Consider the following 22,561-nt stretch of genomic DNA (forward strand, 5'->3'; position numbering starts at 1 on the left):
TAGGAGTGAGTCTGAAGAATTCATATCCTCCAACTGGTTTCCCAACAAGAGGAAATAAAGTTGACGTGGAAGGACCAGGAGGAGAATCATCTACGCGACGCGGGCGGTTAAAAGATGTCTCCATGTCATCAAAGTACCTTGAACAGAAAGTTAGGACCTCATCTTCGGAATAACCTTCTGCTATTGACCCCTCAGGCCATGCCTTATTCCTAACATATGATTTTAATTTTCCCAAGTACCTGTAAGTTAAAATTGCATTAATAATTACGAGTAAATGAAAGAACAATGTGAAATTTAAAGAGGCGGGAATAAAAGATAATCTAGTACCTCTCTATAGGGTACATCCATCGATAGTGAACTGGGCCAGCAACATTTGCTTCTCGAACAAGGTGGACAGTCAAGTGAACCGTAACAGTAAAGAATGATGAAGAAAATATCATCTCCAAGTGACAAAGTGTAAGAATAATTTTATTTTGCAGCTGATCAAGCTCTTCCGCTATCAAGACCTTCGCACACAACTTCTTGAAAAATGAACATAATTCTACCAAAACCACTGATACATCAGAAGGAAGTGTGTTTTTCAAGGCCAATTGAAGTAACTGTTGCATAAGAACATGAGAGTCATGACTTTTCAACCCAGTAACCTTTCGAGCCTGCAGATCGATACACCTTGAGATGTTGCTAGAATATCTATCTGGTACTTTTATGTTCTTCAACGTCGAGAGGAAGATATCCTTGTTCTGCTTCGTCAAGGTGAATTTAGCTGGTTGAAACTTGTCGTTTTCATCAGGCCAAGCCTCTTCACGAATTCCCCAGGCCCGTAAATCTTTTTTAGCTGCGAGATGGTCTTTGGACTTTCCAGCTTCATTGAGCAACGTATATAGCACATTATCGCACACATTTTTTTCAATGTGCATAACATCCAAACTGTGTCGTAGCAAATTAGATTTCCAATAAGGAAGAGTGAAAAATATGCTTCTCTTCCGCCATTGCATAGGTTGCGTATCAGATGTCCCACGAGATCGTCGTCCCAATCGTTCGGGATCCATACTCTTACCAAACTCGACATTAACATCTTCTAACTGCCGCAAAATATCCATTCCAGACAAAGTAACAAGAGGATCTCTCTTCTCTCGTTTCCCATCAAAGCGAATCCGTTGCAATCTAAGTCTGTGCTTGGAATCAAGGAACCGTCGATGTCCTATGAAGCACCACTTGCGACTGTGTGGAAGGCGACATGGCACATAATCAAAATTGCACTCAGGACAGGCCAACCCAGTATGCACGTTCTAGCCGGACAAAGTTCCCAAATCGAGAAAATCACTTGTTGTCCACATCAAGGCTGCATGGAGATTGAATAGTTGCTTGTCATGTGAGTCATATGCCTCAACACCATTCGTCCATAGGTCGATCAATTCGTGTATCAACGGTTGCAGGTATACGTCTATATTATTACTTGGTGCTTTCTTGCTAGGAATGATCATGGAAAGCAAAAAGGAGCTCTGCTTCATGCACATCCAAGGTGGTAGATTGTATGGAATTAACACCACCGGCCAGATACTGTAACTTGTGCTCATGTTTCCGAAGGGATTGAAACCATCGGTTGCCAATGCAAGATGTACATTTCTAGGATCATTGGCAAAGTCTAGAAATTTCGCATCAAATGCTTTCCACGCCTCCGAGTCTCGTGGGTGCCTTAACCTACCATCTGGATTTTCCTCAGTCGCATGCCACCTCATGTGCTGAGCCATTTTTTATGACATATACATTCTTTGCAACCGTGGTTTCAAAGGAAAGTATATAAGAAAATAATATATTAAAAATTTAAAATATCGAATATTTAAATACTAAACAAGTAACACATCATAATCAATTGTATTAAGATTTCAAATATCGAATATTTAGAGACGGAACAAGTAACACACTGTAATAATTTGTACCTGAGAATTTTGGCCAGTTTCTTTTGCTTTTTGCCCTTCCGTACCGACTTATAGCGTGACGTCTTGCATCTCGTACAAATCTCTTTGTTTGCATCATCTCCCTAGTATAGCATACAGTCGTTTGGGCATGCATCTATCTTCTTATAGTTCAAGCCAAGCCTGTTAATAATCTTTTTTGCTTCGTAAAAAGATAGAGGGAATTCAGCTTGGGGGAAAGCATCTCCCAGTAATTCCAACAACATGGACATCACCTTGTCAGTCATATCACACAAGCATTTGATATGATACAGCCTCACTAAGAATGACAACTTCGAATACTTTGTGCACCCAGAATAAAGAGGCTTGTCAGCTTCGGTCATGAGATCAAAAAATTCCCGAGCAGTTTCGTTTCTTAGAAACTCCGGTTGAGGTCCCTCTACTTCATCTTCGTCGGGATTCGGGCTTTCGTGAACACCAAAAGCATCACGCACAGCATCATTCACGACATCAGCTTCATCCACTCGAACTCCCATCCGTGAAACTACTGGAACTGACTCAGTACCCATATCTAGCCGTTCCCCATGTAGTTGCCAAAATACATACTCTCGCGGAAAGGGCTTAAAGATTAAATGTTCTCTAACAATATCTTTGAGATGCCACTTCTTGAAATTACATTTAGGACAGGGACACTGAATCTTACCATTTACGGCAGCATTGGCGAAAGCAAAATCCAAGAAATAGTTTAGACCAGCCAAGTATTGCGGAGTCAACCGGTGCAAGTTGATCCACGACCTATCCATCACTAATATTGCTCAAATTTCGTGAACATATGACACAGGAAGCTCAAAGAGAAGTTAAAATGAAATTCAGTTGAAGTGTTTTAGCTTATAAAGGAGGCTGCCAACGGAGTGCAACGGTCAATTTTTTGTAGTGGTTTTAACGGAAATTTCAATTTTCCAGCGGTTAAGAACCGCTAGAAAATTTTTCAATTTTTTGTAGCGGTTTTAAAACGGAAATTTTCATTTTCATTTTCCAGCGGTTAATAACCGCTAGAAATTCAATCTCCAACGGTTATAAAATTTCTAGCGGTTTGTAACCGCTACAAATTCATTCCCGTGGTTAGGAAATTTGAGTTTCGGTTGAATTTTATAGCGGTTATATAACCGCTAGAAAATTTTTCCCCCTTGATTTTGTAACGGTTTATTAACCGCTAGAAATGATAATATTTTTAAATATTAAATATTACAAAAGTATTTTAAATACTGCGCAATAAATTAATAACATTTTTAGTATAATATATTAATTAACACGTGATATAAACAAAATTATTAACAAATTATTAACATTTATAAATATTTATTAAATTAATAAACAATTATAGAAATATTTAATTTATAAAAATATTTTAATTAATTAACATGTTTAACGTGTTTAATAAATTTTAATGTTCATGTAGTAATAAATTAATAAATATTTCAATATTAATTAATACTTGACATAAATAAAATTATAGAAATAAATAAAGTAAACAAATAAATATAAAATTTAAATAAATATCTAAATAGAGTATAAAATCATAAAATCAAAATTCTAATAAAATCCTATACAATGAAAGCAAGATAAATCATGGGTGAGGGGCAAAAGCAGCATCATCGTGATCGTCCTCCGCTGGATCCTCCTGCTGGGGGTGGGCAGGCCGCTCAACGTGCTGGGACTGGACTGGCGGATGGGGGGTTAGGGGCGGGACTGGTGGCAAGCGTAGGTCGGGGATCTCAGGAATCGAGATGTTTGGAGCCATACGGATCACCACATGACACATAGTCGTAGCAGCTGCCAAGAGCTGGTCAAGCTGCGCCTGGAACTGAGCATCACGCTCCTGCAACTGACGATCACGCTCCTGCAACTGACGATCACGCTCCTCGATCCTGGCCTCCACCCTGGCCTCGATGCTGGCCTTTAACTCTTGTCTGAGCTCCTCTCGCAACTCCTCTGAGGATGAGGAACCCGGCCGCTTCGCTCTCGCACTCGCTTGAGAGCTCCCGGCAGTATATGAAGGGCCAGCGCCACTTGAGCGGGGCAACCTAGTCGGTGTAGGTCCAAGTCCAAGCCCGCTAACTCGACCAGGGTGCTGCGGCCGGCCATGGCCCACTAAAAGTGAGGTGGTGGGATCCAAGGCAGACCCCTGAGACTCACGCAACTCGGTATTGACCTGAGTCATCTGTGCATGCCAAAATTAATATAAAGAAGTTAATTATAATAAAATGATATTTACACTGTGATATTATATTAATATTTAATTTATTACTTACCGCTATCTCCTTAACCTCATCCGATGCATGCTAGTGTCGAGGTCTATACACCATCGGCCACATCTCGCCATAAATGGCCGTGTATCCCCGCTCCTGCCGTATCTTTTCCCTCTGTAAATGAAATGAAAGAAATAATTAGTTACAAATTAAATACATATACATATTTAATAAATTTATTTCAAGTACTCACAATCTCGTCATAAGTGATCGCAAAGCTCCTGGATCCAGCCCTATGACGTATCGTCTGATGCCTGACGCTCCCAGCATTTCTCCTAGAAAGAGCCTGAAGCAAAATGTAAAAAAATTAAATTAAATTAGTCAAGTCGGATAAAAAATAAAGAAATTTATAATTAATACAATATTATCATACCATCTGGTCAGCTGTGATCCTAAAATAGACGTAACTGGACCAGTCTTGCTCCGGGACTCCACCAGGTACATCTGCCAGTATCTCCTGCAGGGGTCTCATCCCGTCACCTTTCTTCTCCCTCCACAGGTCGGCCCTCATGTTCTTCCATGCCATCCCAAGCCTCTTGATCGTGTTAGCCCTTAACTCCTCCCCCAGAATAAATTTACTCTATGATTAAAATAATTAATTAACTAAATAACAAATTATAAACAAACAATTAAGCAATTTCAATACAAATATTTAGTTTTTAACTAATTTAAAAATATTATAAATAAAATATAAATTATATCAATAACAAATAATAATTAAACATTTAAGTAATTTAAATGAAAAAATATTTTTACTCGACTAAATTTAAAATTATTATAAGTAATAAATTAATGAAATCAATAACAAATTATTTTCAAATAATAAAATGATTTAAATAAAAAATATATATTTATTTAACTACTTTTAAAAATATTATAAATAAAAAACAAATTAAATAAATAAAAAATTATAATCAAACAATTAAATTATTTGAAAACAAAATATATAATCATTTATTTAAATTAAAAAAAATTATAAATAACAATTTTATATTACCTTCATCATTTCCCAACCTTGCTACTTCTTGTCTGAGGTGATCTTCTTCCAGTCCTGCACGTAGATGGGGAACAGCGTCCACTGCTGACCAAGGAGGCGCGTACTTATTGTACAACTGGCCACCTTTCTTTATCGGTTGGCCCAACTCATTGAGCGGCACAACCACTCGTCCGCTCGTCATCATAGACAGCTCTCTGGCTGTCAGCCTCCTATAGGACCTGTTCCCCTCAGAGTCTGTAAAATTTAATTAATAAATAAATTATATATGAATAAATTAATACAATTTCTATATAAATTAAATACTTGTCAAATTTAAAAAAGTTAAATAAATACTTACCCACAAATTCCACCTCAAAACCGGCCTGACGTCTGGGAGCAGGACGCTGCGCAGTCTGGGGATTCTCATTCCCCTGAACCTGCTCCTCCTCGTCCTCTTCGTTAGCAGCATCAGCATCAGCATCAGCATGAGGTTGTCCATCCCCAGTGAAATGAGCCTCCTCAGTCCGCTCGATATCATCTTGCTCCATAAAGCTGAGGATATCCTCCTCGCTGAGATCGTAGTCATGAATGTTGGGGAATGGCTCACCAGCATCATGACGATCCTCACTGGGTCCAGCTCTCTCAGGATCAATTGGCTCCTTCCCTGGCCGACGACTCATCCTAATAACAACAAATAGTAATTATTTATAAATAAAATAAAAAGAAAAATTATTTATAAGCCAAAATATAATAAATTAAATAAAACATAAAAATAAAAATTATTTATAAATAAATTACTACTTCTACCTGAAAATAAGGATCTGCAACTGAATCAGAACTCGGATATATTTTGTGGAGAAAATTCAGCAGAGCTTTGCTTCCTGAACGACTGAAGAAGTGAAAGTGGGGGGGGAGTATATATAGGCCGCGCATTTCTAGCGGTTCTAGGAATAACCGCTAGAAAATTCTAGCGGTTCTGGACAAAACCGCTACAAAATGTTAACGATCACTCACCGCATTTAGGCACCTTGGGAATTTACACTTTTTCTAGCGGTTCTTGATAAGAACCGCTAGAAATTTCTAGCGGTTTTTAGAGAAACCGCTAGAAATTTCTAGCGGTTTTATCAAGAACCACTAGAAATTGCAACGGTCACATACATCTCCTCGGGAAATTAAATATTTTCTAGCGGTTTAAGTGGAAACCGCTAGAAATTATCAGTCTCTAGCGGTTTGTTGGCCTAAACCGCTAGAAAATAAACGCTACAATTTTGGCGCCAAGTTCTCGCCAAAACCCGGGAAAGGTTCTAGCTGTGAATTTCTAGCGGTTAGGTTACAACCGCTAGAAATATGCGAGCCCCACCATCTACATGGTCAAAGCGTTGCTAATTTGCAGCGGTTTTTCTTAAAATCGCTAGAAATGTTAGAATTTCTAGCGGTTTTGTTGAACCTCTAGAAATGTTCCGCTGCTAACGTAACATTTACTTGTAGTGAGTGCAATATCCCTTTTTTATTCATATGCGGCTGCCAACAGGATTAACACTTTGTTGGAATATGATACTTATATTTATATGGACAAAGACCAATATGAATTTAGATTATTAAAATTGTCAAAAAAATAACAATTTTTTTTTGTAGAAAAATTCCTAAAAAAAACTTCTAAAATTTTAAAATCCCAAATCAGGAACGACTACAAAAATATGTTGTTATCTGTTTTTTAAATGTATTGTCAATTGTTATTATAATGTAGTAAACAAGATTTAGAATTTTAAAATTTAAAGATATTTTTTTTTAGATTCTCCCTTTTTTTTACTAGAATGGAAAAAAACTATTTGGTGGGACCGTGAGTGTCTTTTCCTAGACTAATCTTGTATGAGGGCAAAAAATCGATTCTTTTTCAAAAAAGTTCACTCCATACATAATATCGGATTAAGAATCAAATGAAAAAGTGCGCTACTCGCGCCCGTAGCTATGAATAACACGTTATTTCAAATTCTGAAATTATTCTGTAGGCCCGTTGGACTGAAATAAAAATATGTTTTGAGGTTAAATGTCGAAAATACCGTTAATATCAGTAAATATAACGTGACAACTAGAGATTGATCAGATATTGGCTTGCAAAATCCCAACTCGTGCTCAGTAACTGGAGATAAACTTTTGTATGTTAGTCGCTCAGGTTTAAAATATAAGTTAAACTTTATTTATTATGTTTATCAAAAAACTAATTAAAATCAATTTAAAACAATAAATATGTAAAGTATATATTTGTTTTTTCTAATATACCCTTATTAATGAAGAGAACAAGTAAAAGATGTAATAAATGAATAAAAGAGAAAAAAGAATATATGGGGGTAAAATTGAAAAAAAACTCATTAAATGCTTGGATAAAAGTGAATGTTATCTTACAAAAAAAACCAACCTCTTTAAGAAAGTTTAACTTATATTTTGAACCGGACGGAGTAATTTTTAGGCTTAAAAGTGGTAATCTACCTTGAGGCATCTAACATTATAAGCTATTTTTCAGATGCAAATGTACTACCTCCGATCCTAATTATAAAACCCCGTTTGTAGTTATCCCAATTCACAAACGAAGTCTTATAATTAGGATCGAAGGTAGTATATAATGAAGATTTCAAAATAGTGCAAAAATATTACAATTGTTAAATCAATTAGTGTTAATTATTACCTTCGATTCCTAATATAAGAATTAGTTTGACTTTTAATTTTGTCATAAATATAAGATCCTAATCCATTTTGTCTCTCATATTTATCAACTTTTTTAAAGATAATCTTTGTAGTAGTTGACATATTAAATGTTTTATCAAATGGTAGTTTTAGTTAATATACATTATTAGTAACGATATTTTAGGAAAGACAACACCTATTTATTACGAGTAACAAATTTAACAAACTTTCTTAATCTACTCAAATTAGTTAACTAACTCTTATATTAAGGACCGGAGATAGTATTCAGCAAACATATCAATCAAAAAAATGGTATAAAAATGTCATAGACATTAAGTTAACCAACGTTGAATTAGCAAACAATCCTCATACTTCATACAACATTTTCGCCCTCAATGACTCTGTCTGCCACTATTGAGTCTTTTGCGCACACAATGTAATAGCTGCAAAATCCACTTGCTTTTTTTGGATTCTTCACGATTGATGAACATTATGAGAGGATTTGAATGTGTTGATCTGTGACGATGAATAAGTCATCCTCAACCTTCTCTTTGTCATCCTTGCATTTGTCTCCTTCCAGTATATATATGGCTAATTTATAACAACACTGCTTCTAATTCACAGGTTGTTAGCTTTGGAGCAACGTCACAAACCTAACATTGAGGAAACCAAAGACAGAGGGTGGATGAAGTAGCTAGGGAAACCAAAGACGTTGGGGGTTGTTCAAGAAACAATCGATGTTAGTTACTTAACGGCCCGTGACATTTTTATACCATTTTAAAAAGTTTTGGTATATTTTTGTACCATTTTTTTATTGATATGTTTGTTAAACAATTAACACTTGACTTAACAGTAGCATTTTTGCACCTTTGTTTTGAAACATTTATATAAATTTTTACACATGAGAAAAGTTTATGATGATAAATGTACATGGTGAAATGGTTCAGGGATGGATTTGCACCTTAATCCTAATTTTGAAAATGCCTTAAAATTGTATAAGTAAATGCCACATATAACAAATTAATTGGTCATAATCCTTTGTTGTTAATTAAAGAATTTTACTTATTATCTTTTAATCATAAAATATAATTCCAAGTTACCCCTACACATTTTTCTTCCTTCAATAGTATATAGGAAGAGAGTGTTTATTTGGGGGTTAATTTTCTTTGGGTCAAGTTAGGCTATAAATTTTCTGCACAACCTGAAATTTGATGATTGCAAAAAAAAAAAAAAAAACTAAGTGTCCTAAAAACCGGACTGGACTGATTAGTTTAAGCTAGAACTCCGCAAACCAGCCAGTAGTCTTATCCGGTTTATCCCCACACCAGAAAAACTTTAAACCAGCGTGACTCAGCCTAACTCGGGATTAACTCGGGTGGCTTGCTGGGTTAAGTGAGTCGCCAGTTTATTTTTCAAACTCGCAGTACGCCGAAAAAGAATGATTCAAACACCAACTCTAGTCACTGCTCGCCTGAGTTTCTCTGCGCTGAACTTCTCTTCCCTCTCCCACTGATCATTAGATCATCGCAGTTGATGCTTTAATGAGAGCTGATCAGATCTGTACCAGGAGAAGCCATGGACAGTGCTCTGAAACCCCATAACTCAACCTGCGCTGCTCGTGTAATGGCGGAAGGCAAAAGAGAAGGAGGAGGTTTGGAAATATAAACTAAGAATACCCAAAGGACAACTTTGATGCGGTGTTGAAGAAAGCTAAAAAAAAAAACACTGGTGAATAATTACATCCCTATGCCATTCATGAGATAAAGAGAATCAAAAGGTGGAAAAAAATAAAATGAGGAAGAATTTAGGGGTCACGAGTTGAAGGGAAAGTGACTAAAGAAATAAGGGAAAAAAAATACAATGAGGGATGAATTTTTATACACAAGCACTTCATTTAAGAATTAAAAATGATTTCTTCTAATTAAAATATAAATATTCTTACAGATTCTAATTATGTTATGTTATTTTATTTATTACCGGTTTAATTTTGATATGATCCATTAACCCTTAAACCACTGTTTCAATTGGACCGGTTTGCTTTTCACTACCTTTGAGAAAACTTGATAGGAACGGTTAAAAAGGGAGTTGCTTTATACTATATATGGCACAGATATTACTAAGCAAGGACAAGCAAAGACATACGTACATATGCATCTGACAATTAAACCAAGACCAGAGGTTGCATATGTGTGAGTTCAGCACAGGGCTCACAGGTGATAAAGCTTATTATAGTTAAGCTTCTTTTTTTCCTTTTTTGGGCAATAAAAGAGCTGATAGAAAGTTTATTAGCATGAAACAAGAAGACGCCATATTAGAGTGTTTAGGGTTGGATTAATCAGACTCCCTTCTGGTTCCAGTAGAGCTGCTGAAGGTGACTGTTAGGGTATTTAGGCCTTCAGTAGTGAACACTACTGTTGTAGGGATTATTGAGGCCATAGCTGTGAGACTCCATTCTCATCCTCATCTCATCCTCATGCTGCTTCATCATCATCATCTTCCCACCACCATAATTGTTGTTCGTGCTTGATGAAAGCACCGGCTTCAATGCTTCATCATCAACACTGTTGGGAGGTGAACTACGATCATTGTGAACGACGCCGTTTTCTGGTGGGGGCACGCCGCTGCCGGCGATGCCGATGATCTCCTCTAGCTCAGCCTTAAATCCCACGAGGTGCTTGGGCCGCGGCCACGGCGGCTGCGGCGGCGGGCCGCGGAGGCGTCGGCCGCGGGGGCGGCGGCGGCGGCGGGAGCCGCCACGGCGGCTTCGGCGGCCACGGCAGGCGCCCACGCATCCCGCGACCGTCATCTCCGTCTGTGAAGGAAGGGCTCCACGCTCTGTGGCGTCGTCCGTCGTAGTTTCTGGGGAAATATGGGTACTCCATTTTTTATTATCTGCTAGCTGCTTGCCTTGCTTTGTTTTGTCTCTGAATTGTTTGATCGTTGGCCATTGGGTTTATATAGGGAAGATATTTTGTCGTACACTCTCACCAGTGGTAACATTGAATCTCATGCCTCTGAACCCCACCACTAATAATGATATTTAGAGATATAGTAAATAATTACTATAAGAAATTAGTTAACTTTTCTGCCAAGAGATAAAAGTTTAGTCGTTAAATTTATCTTAAAATAAAAAATTTTCATGTTTTATTCCTAAAAAAATAATAAAGTTGTCTTTAATTTTATACTTTTATCATCTCTCATCTCTTTTCTATGTTTAGTGATAAAAATCACACTAATTATCCTAATAACGTCTTATATTTTGGATCATATTTTTTTTCCCTAACCAACGAGTTATATTATGAGGTGGGGAGAGTAATTTTTGAGTTGAGGAACGAACAAGATTGGAGAATTATGATGTGTGATTCGAAAGGCACCGCCATTGAATTGGGAATTGGAGGAGACAGAGACGTTAACGGAAGATTTGAATATATTTATATATATATATATATATATATATATATTCGTTTTGCTTTTTCCTGATTGATTGATGGTGTGTGAGAGAATACAATGCTCGATCTTGTTACTGTTATCCTTCCACAATTGTGAATTTTGGTCGTTAAAGACAAAACCACGTAGATATTGTGTGTTAATGATTTGTTAATTGTTAAAAAAAATTTTAATCGGTTTCGTAACTAATAATCAATCAAAATGGGCCCAAGGAAAAACCAATAAAATGAAAGAATCTTGAAGAAAAGAGCATATAATCAAATAAAAACATATATTGTTAAAATTAAATAATGACTTGTAGTGGTTACTCTTCTACCATTCTACTTTGTGTATTTTGATGGAGGATTATTCTAGATGGATGGAAAGTGAAATCAATCAAATTCTCAGGAGTCAATTGGGAGACTTGGGGTAGTTAGGAAATTTTGGTAGTTAGAAAGTTATTTGCTTCTGTTTAATTAGAACTAAAAATGAAATTTTGTTTTAAAAAAATTATATTAGAATTAAAAAAAAAAAAGTGAGTTGACTCGTCCCTAAGTTGGACAAGCGAGTTTGCCTTTTTGACACGATAGGCCTTGTTGGCCCACCTTTGAATGGGTTTGGGAAATTTTTCCAACCCAACCCAAAAATTTTTTTGGGCAAGTTGGTGAATACCATTTCCCCTATTCTTTTTTATAAGATACAATTAATCAAATTGTATTGTTCAAAAATTAATTAACATTAGTTAGGTACAATAAATATACAAAAAATAAATATTATTTTTTAAAAATACCCTCATTTACGTGGAAGAGGGAGAATGTGGCGGGGAGAGAGAATGTATAACAAACATTTCACTTCGTCTTGACAGTGTTTAAACTAAACTTTCTCTCTCTCCCTCTCCACAAGAATAATGCTTCGGGCTCTGTGTTATACTAATATACTCAATGCTTCAGTCCAAGTTGGTCAAACATGTGAATTAAATACGATGGTGGGTTGCGTAATTTTTGTAATTAAATGAGGGTAAATTAAAAAGTTTACAAATAAACTTCAAGACAACTTCTAAGTAGGAGTATTCAATTTGTCTTGTCTCGGTCCCGGTGAGTTCAGGACGGGACAAAAAAAATTCTAGGACGGGGTTGTCCCATCCCGTCCCTTCTCGAGATATTTTTTTAAAATTATTTATTAATAATTATTATTTTTATAGTGATTTTTAACTCTTAAGTTGTAGTATTATCTTAACAAAATCTCATTCCTCAATAAAATAATTCATAAAGACATTATATATTTTTTTTTCCTCTATTTTTTTTACAGTATTATTTTTACTTTTTTTACACTATATAATTGAGCTTTCTACGTAATTTTTTAATGTTGTTTTTATCTTTAAAAGCTCAATGAAAAATAAGCATTATAACATTAAAAAATCATATAAAAAATTATAGTAACTTTTTCAAAAAAAAAAAAAAAGGGAAGCGAGACGTCTCTGTCCTGTCCGATCCTAACGAGACTGGGATAGAATTGGGACAGGACGGGACATGGGACAAAATCCCTATCCCGGTCCCGTCTTCTCTCGTGAACACCCCCTACTTCTAAGTGTTTCTTATAAAAAGAAACAAGGCATATCCAACAATTGTATCTTATAAAAAGGATATGAGGGAATAATGAATAATGATTCATTAGAATGCTTTTGAGGTGGAGTGGAGAGATATAGAGAGAAAATAGGATGTATAGGTTCCAGGATAAGATGGACTCTTTGGAGTGAAGGAATGAAATTTGGTTGAATGGAATTCCATGAAATGATGGAGGGAGAGGGAAATTCAATTCATGCAAACCAAATTGCTTTCCTTCTCTCTATTTCCCCCACTTTTTCATTTCCTTTTTAGTTTTTTTTTTTTAAAAAAACCAAACACAACATAAAAGAGGAGATGGCCCATGTCCTGTTTCAAATTTGCTGAAAAGGATATAGATTTATTGATTAACATGAGTTAGAATTGAGCTTTTATGTTTGATTTGGGGCTCCTTTTATAGCCTAATCAACATTTTTGCACAAAAAAGAAAAGAAAAATATTCTCATGGATATGAAAGTAAGTTCAAATGTTCTAATTGAATAAGGGAAAGGCATATATTTCAGGCCAAATTTGAATGGCCCTTGTGAGTAATTCCCACAAGTTAGGATATGCCTTATGGGGAAGAAAAAGCATCCCATTCCATAAATTATTTTGATATGATGTCTTCTTTTGCCAACATTTTGATATATATGATGTCTTGGTTTATTAATTATTAAACATCATTTTGTTGAATACTAGACCCTTTTTACGTCATGGAATGTTTCTTAAATTATCAAGTATTGGAATTATTTCTCTGCTATATATTTATTTGAAATAAGTTTCTTGGAAAACAAACCCATTATCCCCCCCACCAAAAAAAAAGAATTAAAATGATATTAGCCAATAACAAACTCATACATCATTTACAAAACATAAAATAAACCAGGATAATTGTTAAGAGAAGAAAAGAGATTAACTAAAGGGAAGGGAAAGGGAGCCACATGAGCATCAAAAGAGGCAAAAGATTTGAAGAAGGAGATGATGTCTTGATGAATAATATTGGAATAATCCAAATCCTTTGAGTTGGTAAGTAAAAGGAACTTCTTTGAAAGGCAGAAGAAATTTTCAATCTATCTCTTATAGTGCTTGTGAAAAATTAAGAATAAATGATCCAGCTCAAAATTGTGCGAAGACATTTTAGCAAGAAAAGACTGTTTTCAGAATAATGTTGCTTCTTTTTCAACTCAAAAAAGAAAAAAAAGAAAAAGGAATAATGTTGCTTGTTCCATTAGAATTGCTAGAAAATGAAGTCTTGGAAGCACAACCAAGAGCAAGAAAAGGAAGACCTATTTGCCTTGTACTATTTTAAGAATATAGTCCAACTATTTTGGCATAACTACAAATGGCGAATATTTAGGATGAAGTAGGAAAAAGCTAGGTTAGAGAAAGAAAGTGTATTTTTAATTTCATGTATGATCAATTGGGAAGAAACAATTTTATCTTGATGCAGTGCAATATTCCTTTTTATTCATATGCGGCTGCCAACAGGATTTTTTTTTTTGACCAGAGGCTGCCAACAGGATTAACACTTTGTTAGAATATGATAAATGGACAAAGACCAGTATGAATTTAGATTATTAAAATTGTCAAAAAAAATAACAATTTTTTTGGAGAAAAATTCCTTAAAAAAACCTTCTAAAATTTTAAAATCCCGAACTAGGAACAATTATAAAAATATGTTGTTATCTGCTTTTTAAATGTATTGTCAATTGTTATTATAATGTAGTAAATAAGATTTAGAATTTTAAAATTTAAAGATATTTTTTTTAGATTCTCCCTTTTTTTTTTTTACTAGAATGGAAAAAAATTGTTCGATGGGACCGTGAGTGTCTTTTTCCTAGACTAATCTTGTATGAGGGCAAAAAATCGATTCTTTTTCAAAAAAGTTCACTCCATACATAAGATCGGATTAAGAATCAAATGAAAAAGTGCGCTACTCACGCCCGCAGCTATGAATAACACGTTATTTCAAATTCTGAAATTATTCTGTAGGCCCGTTGGACTGAAATAAAAATATGTTTTGAGGTTAAATGTCGAAAATACCGTTAATATAAGTAAATATAACGTGACAACTAGAGATTGATCAGATATTGGCTTGCAAAATCCCAACTCATGCTCAGTAACTGGAGATAAACTTTTGTATGTTATTCCCTCCCGTTTAAAATATAAGCTAAATTTTATTTATTATGTTTATCAAAAAACTAATTAAAATCAATTTAAAACAATAAATACGTAAGGCATATATTTGCGTTTTCTAATATACCCTTATTAATGAAGAGAACAAGTAAAAGATGTAATAAATGAATTAAAGAGGAAAGAGAATATATGAGGGTAAAATTAGAAAAAACTCATTAAATGCTTGGATAAAAGTGAATGTTATCTTATAAAAAAAACCAACCTCTTTAAGAAAGTTTAGCTTATATTTTGAACCGGAGGGAGTAATTTTTAGGCTTAAAAGTGGTAATCTACCTTGAGGCATCTAACATTATAAACTATTTTTCAGATGCAAATGTACTACCTCCAATCCTAATTATAAGATCTCGTTTGTAATTATCCCAATTCACAAACGAAGTCTTATAATTATGACCGAAGGTAGTATATAATGAAGATTTCAAAATAGCGCAAAAATATTACAATTGTTAAATCAATTAGTGTTAATTATTACCTTTGGTTCCTAATATAAGAATTATTTTGACTTTTAATTTTGTCATAAATATAAGATCTTAATCCATTTTGTCTCTCATATTTATCAATTTTTTTAAAGATAATCTTTGTAGTAGTTGACATGTTAAATGTTTCATTAAATGGTAGTTTTAGTTAATATACATTATTAGTAACGGTATTTTAGGAAAGACAAAATGAGTAAGAAATTTGACAATCTTTCTTAATTTACTCAAATTAGTTAACTAATTCTTATATTAAGGACCAGAGATAGTATTCAGCAAACATATCAATCAAAAAAATGGTATAAAAATGTCATAGACATTAAGGAGCTGTTTGGTTCAATTCCTATATCCCTAGAGATGGCAATGCAATGTAATGCAATGAAATATGATGCAATGTTTATTACCATCCATATGTTTGGTATGTTATTAAGAAGACTGAGCAAAAAAAATTACCTTTTATGTTTAATCAAATAAAGTTAGTACTGAAAAGTCTATAATGCCTCTCAACCGGGGGGGGAACTCCTTTCCCAATCCTTCCTTCCTAGATTCATTATCTTCCTTTACCAACAAAAGTCTGAAGCCCAAGTATAGATTCACAGTCTTCTTCCTCGAGGAAACCCAAAAAAAATAAAAATATTGTTGGAGGCAATTCATTGTGGTCACCACCATTTCCATGGCTATCTCCGATTAGAGGTAGTTCATGGTCATCAAACTCCTTTGGTTTTATGACAACAAACACTCTAATCAGTGTTATTTGGCGCTCCATATTGGGACATCATCCCTTTCCTTTTCTGCTGGACATAACAATATCACAGAGCCACTCTTTTTTATATCTGAACAATATAATCAGAATATTACAATATTTTGGGTGGTGAACATGGGACTGAAACGATGGTTATTGTGGGTGTTGGGTGTGGCGGTTGTGACAACCGTTCCTTTAAAACCCATTTAGATCAAAAGTTTCAATTTATTCGAACGATTAACCATGATAGAAAAGAAGAAACCTTAAAATTTTAAAATCGCTATCATGGTTAAAAGAAATAAACTCATAATAAGAGTAACATCGATCGTTACCTTGGGCCTTGGACTTCCAAAGTCCAGAAATATCGTTCAACCATTAGCCCAAACCAAACTGATATTTTCAAACATACGAACTGATAAATCATTTTAATATAAACTATAGAGCTCATTAGTCAAAAGTCAACACTTTCGAATGAGTGTAATACGCAAAGTCGTAAATATATATGGCCTTCCAATGACCTCCCATATCAGATAGTAGTAATTAAAAGTATTAGTTTACATCACTAGAGTATATGGGCCCTATGTGGCAATATATAACAAGTCAACACATAAAACAAAAGCAGGGAGGCTATACAAGCTATAACAGTACACTATGCCTCCGGAGCCTTCCCTGATGGGCCACCACCTGAACTATCGCCTGAAAATGTTAAACCACGGGGTGAGACAAACGCCTCAGTAACCAACTTTCTAACTCATCATACATACTAACATGTGCTCGTGAGGTGTCAAGTGGGATAATTATTAAATCTCAATATATATATATCACTGAAAATACAAATATGTATATTCAAATAATCTCAATCATCCAAATCCTCATTACGGGAGTTAACACACAAGCCACATAAGTCTATCCCTCACTATAGGGGATCAAACCGACCTATAGGCCTATTCCACACTTTGGGGGACGATTAAATAGTCACAAAAATCCATCCCTTATTACAGGCCTATCCCACACTTTGGGGGACGAATAAAAAGCCACAAGGGTCTATCCCTTACTCTAGGGACGAAGGAAGAAACCAACCAATGTGCACCAATGGCGACCTTACCACGTGGTAGGATAGCGCTCAATCCAAAATCCAAATAACAACCAACCATTCACAATATAACAAAAATGTCTCAATCTTTTCCCAGTATAATCCATAAGATATAAATCATATATCTTTTCCAAACTCCTCAATCACAATTCCAAAAATCCCACAAAACAATTTTTATAGCTCAAAAGATATAATTTATCTACTTGAGTTTCAAATAACAAATCACTATACCAAAATAGCAAAATACTCACAAACAACATATTAGCACATATAACAAGTGGAAAGTGATTACCTCTCGCCAAAGCAATACTAAGGATTACCACAAGGTCAATCCTTTGCTCAACCAATAATTAATCTACACAATTAATATAACCACATATTAATATAAACTAATAAATTAATTAAACTTCTCTATATTAGTTAAATTTCTACTTTAATTAAATTTTTATTCTAAATTCCCGCAACTCTCATAACCCAAAAATTATTAAGTATTTTAGCAACAACTTAAAATTTCTAACAAGCCAAATTATTTATTTACTACCTCTAAATTATTTACCTTAATAAAAAGGATTTTCCACAATTGTAATTATAAAATTATTTTTTTCTAAATTCTAAAAACTCTCTTTTTAAGTTTAAACCTCAAAATCAAACTCTTAAAAATTTAATAATACTTTAAATATTTATAACTAAATAATATAGTCAAAACTTTAATGGTACAACTACCATAAATATATATTTCCATAAATAATAAACTTTTTAGCTACAATAATTATTTTAAAATCTCTAGTCACCCAATAAATAAAACTAAACCGATTAAAATCTCAATAATATATCAAACAATCCAAATAAATTATTTAACTTGAATTTAATCGGTAAAAATATAATATAAATCATATATAACAGATTTTTCAACTAGAAAAACTAACAAATAGAGAAATCTAACCGATTAAAATTAACAACTCATTTACTTCTGAATTTCTATAGTCATCTTTTGTCAAAACTCAATACTTAGATCATATACAAGTCTCAAAATTTTCTCTAATCACTATAGTAATACTATTATTACGAAGCATAAAATATATAAGAAATATTTATAAAGAAAGTTTGATGAAAGGAAGTATATTTGTGTACCTAAATTATCTTCAAAGTTTGCCTTCTCTTTCAAAATGATCGCAGCTCTGCTTCTTCTCTCCCACACTCTTTCTCTCTTCTCCGCTCTCTCACGCCCCCATCATCTTCTATCTCTTTTATCTTTCATTTTCCCAACTACCATTGCATTTTTTTCCTTCCTTCATTAATTCCTTCTCCCCTAAATTCCTTTCCCTTAGTCAAATGGTGCAGCTTTCCACCGAATTCGGTGGAAAGCTGCTTCCTTTTTTTTTTTTATATTTATTTATGAAAACATTATTATTATAATAATAAATTATTATTATTTTATTATATATATTTTTTTTGAATTTTTTTATTAGGATATTACAGCGGTGCTCACGGTGGCAAGTTAATCAACAGCGGGAAGGGGTGGATGATAAAGAAAAGGTGGAAGAAGGTGATAAAGATTGGAGGGCACAAGAGACTTTTGAAGTATGCAATGAGATGGTAATAATGATTCATAAAGGGGGAGGTATGAATGAAGATTACCAAATTTTTGGTAATCATTATTACCATGCTAAAGAGCAACCAAACACTCATATCTTGGTAATGTAATTACAATTACCATTACAAGTCTGCAATGGGATTGAACCAAACAGGTCCTAAGTTAACCAACGTTGAATTAGCAAACAATCCTCATACTCCATACAACATTTTCGCTCTTAATGACTCTGTCTGCCACTATTGAGTCTTTTGCGCACACAATGTAATAGCTGCACAATCCACTTGTTTTTTTGGATTATTCACGATTGATGAACATTATGAGAGAATTTGAATGTGTTGATCTGTGACGATGAATAAGTCATCCTCAACCTTCTCTTTGTCATCCTTGCATTTGTCTCCTTCCAGTATATATATGGCTAATTTATAACAACACTGCTTCTAATTCACAGGTTGTTAGCTTTGGAGCAAAGTCACAAACCTAACATTGGGAAACCAAAGACAGAGAGTGGATGAAGTAGCTAGGGAAACCAAAGACGTTGGGGGCTGTTCAAGAAACAATCAATGTTAGTTACTAAACGGCCTTGACATTTTTATGCCATTTTAAAAAGTTTTGGTATATTTTTGTACCATTTTTTAATTGATATGTTTGTTAAACAATTAACACTTGACTTAACAGTAGTATTTTTGCACCTTTGTTTTGAAACATTTATATAAATTTTTACACATGAGAAAAGTTTATGATGATAAATGTACATGGTGAAATGGTTCAGGGATGGATTTGCACCTTAATCCTAATTTTAAAAATACCTTAAAATTGTATGCGTAAATGCCACATACAACAAATTAATTGGTCATAATCCTTTGTTGTCAATTAAAGAATTTTACTTATTATCTTTTACTCAAAAAATATAATTCCAAGTTACGTACCCCTACACATTTTTATTCCTTCAATAGTATATAGGAAGAGAATGTTCATTTGGGGGTTAATTTTCTTTTTCTTCCTATAAATTGGCTCAGATTTCTTTGGGTCAAGTTAGGCTATAATTTTTCTGCATAACCTGAAATTTGATGATTACAAAAAAGATTTTTTAAAAAAAAAACTAAGTGTACTAAAAACTGGACTCATCAGTTTAAGCCCGAAATCCACAAACCAGCCAGTTATTCTATCCAGTTTATCCCCACACCAGAAAAACTTTAAACCAGTGTGACTCGGCCTAATTCGGGATTAATTTGGGTAACTTCCTGGGTTAAGTGAGTCACCGGTTTATTTTTCAAACTCACAGTACGCCGAAAAAGAATGATTTAGACACCGACTCTACTCACTGCTCGCCTGAGTTTCTCTGTGCTGAACTTCTCTTCCCTCTCCTACTCATTAGATCATCGCAGCTGATGCTTTAATGAGAGCTGACCAGATCTGTACCAGGAGAAGCCATGGACAGTGTTCTGAAACCCCATAACTCAACCTGTGCTGCTCGTGTAATGGCGGAAGGCAGAAGAGAAGGAGGAGGTTTGGAAATATGAACTAAGAATACCCAAAGGACAACTTTGATGCCGTGTTGAAGAAAGCTTAAAAAAAAAAAAAAACTGGTGACAAGTCATAATTACATCCCTGATGCCATTCATGAGATAAAGAGAATCAAAAGGTGAAAAAAAAAAAAAAAGAGGAAGAATTTAGGAGTCACGAGTTGAAGGAAAGTGACTAAAGAAATAAGGGGAAAAAATATAATTGGGATGAATTTTTATACACAAGCACTTCATTTAAGAATTAAAAATGATTTCTTCTAATTAAAATATAAATATTCTTACAGATTCTAATTATGTTATGTTATTTTATTTATTACCGGTTTAATTTTGATCTGATCCTTTAACCCTTAAACCACTGCTTCAATTGGACTGGTTTGCTTTTCACTAGAAAACTTGATAGGAACGGTTAAAAAGGGAGTTGAATTATACTATATATGGCATAGATATTACTAAGCAAGGACAAGCAAAGACATACGTACATATGCATCTGACAATTAAACCAAGACCAGAGGTTACATGTGTGTGAGTTCAGCACAAGGCTCACAGGTGATCAAGCTTATTATAGTTAAGCTTCTTTTTTTCTTTTTTTGGGCAATAAAAGAGCTGATAGAAAGTTTATTAGCATGAAACAAGAAGACGCCATATTTATTAGAGTGTTTAGGGTTGGATTAATCAGACTCCCTTCTGGTTCCAGTAGAGCTGCTGAAGGTGCCTGTTAGGGTATTTAGGCCTTGAGTAGTGAACACTACTGTTGTAGGGATTATTAAGGCCATAGCTGTGAGACTCCATTCTCATCCTCATCTCATCCTCATGCTCCTCATGCTGCTTCATCATCATCATATTCCCACCGCCATAATTGTGCCCCATCTCATACTGATCAGCCACCTCTTCGGCGTAGCGGTTATACCCACCAGAGCTGACTTTGTTGAGTCCTCCGGGAACGGTGCTGCCGTAGCCGTGGTGGTTGTTGTGGTGGTGGCCGCCGCCCAAAGAACCGTAAGCAGCAGCATTATCCTCATAACTTTGGTGGTGGTGATGATGCATACCAAGTCCACCAGCAGCAGCATTATCCTCATAACTTTGGTGGTGGTGGTGATGCATACCGAGTCCACCAGCAGCAGCAGCAGCGCCACCGCAAACGGCGGCTGAATATGAAGAAGGAGGCTTCATGGGTGGAGAGCCCCAGCAGTGTTGCTGATGAACAGCATAGTGTTGTTGTTGTTGCTGATCCATCCACATGCCACCATCACTGCCGCCATAGCCATAGTATTGCTGTTGGTACCCACCTCCTCTTCCCATTTTCGCTTCTTGATGTGCACTCATGTTTGGGTTTGGAGCTCCTTTTTATAGCCAAACAAATGTGGTTCTCTGTTTCTTTTTTTGTTTTTGTTTTTAAATATTCATTATTATTTTTTATTTTCTGATTCTGATGGTCAGAGTTCATCAGGGGGTGTTGCAGAACGATAACGAATAAAATGGGAGGAAAGAATATTTGAAATGACACAGAAAATGGAATAGGCCTTATCAGCAATTCCCCAAGTTGAAGCATCCTATTCCAGAAGGTATTTTAATTTGATATCTGTTTGGCCTCTGGGGCCAGATTTAACACCACCACTTGGTTGGAATATGAGACACTTGTTACATTATAAAATACCTCTTTATAGTGATAAGTGGAGGTGCGAAAATAGTATAAATTTAGATATTACTATTAAATTGTAGGGTTCATAAAAATTTTAATCCTTAAAATTTAAGTTTGTTTTGATTTTGATATCTCAAATTTTAAACTTGTGGTTTTGGTCTTGAAATTCAATTTGTCTTAAAAGGTTAGTCTATAGAAGTGTAACAATATTAAAATATAATGAAATATCATAAACGAAGGTAAAATAGTTATGTGGATTTACTAGATTACACCTAACTAGATTTTTTTTTTTTTTTTTGAGTGATGCCTAGGTAGATCCTTTAGTAGATTTTAACACCATTACATTTCTAGAGACTAATGTTTTAAGACGAATTAAATTTCAAGAACTAAAATT

The 22,561-nt window shown here is 34.6% G+C and overlaps 1 protein-coding gene across 2 annotated transcripts; it reads right to left on the reverse strand.

Moving 5' to 3' along the window:
* Positions 1-9,972: 9,972 nt before the first annotated feature.
* On the reverse strand, positions 9,973-21,863 carry LOC114712068 (spore coat protein YeeK-like). Of its 2 annotated transcripts, none has more exons than XM_028896521.1 (2): positions 21,330-21,863; positions 9,973-10,347 (listed from the first exon to the last, which is right to left on the reverse strand). In XM_028896521.1, exons 1-2 carry the CDS (start codon positions 21,849-21,851, stop codon positions 10,279-10,281), a joined length of 591 nt encoding a protein of 196 aa, XP_028752354.1. In that variant the 5' UTR covers positions 21,852-21,863; the 3' UTR covers positions 9,973-10,278. The 2 variants fall into 2 exon arrangements, with proteins under 2 accessions (XP_028752354.1, XP_028752353.1); XM_028896520.1 differs by lacking the exon at positions 9,973-10,347 and having other exon boundaries at positions 20,928-21,554; positions 21,615-21,863.
* Positions 21,864-22,561: the final 698 nt, after the last annotated feature.

The sequence above is a fragment of the Neltuma alba genome, unplaced genomic scaffold (genome assembly GCF_004799145.2).
Source record: "Neltuma alba isolate B1F8T4 unplaced genomic scaffold, ASM479914v2 tig00011331_pilon, whole genome shotgun sequence".
Classification (NCBI taxonomy): Eukaryota; Viridiplantae; Streptophyta; class Magnoliopsida; order Fabales; family Fabaceae; genus Neltuma; species Neltuma alba.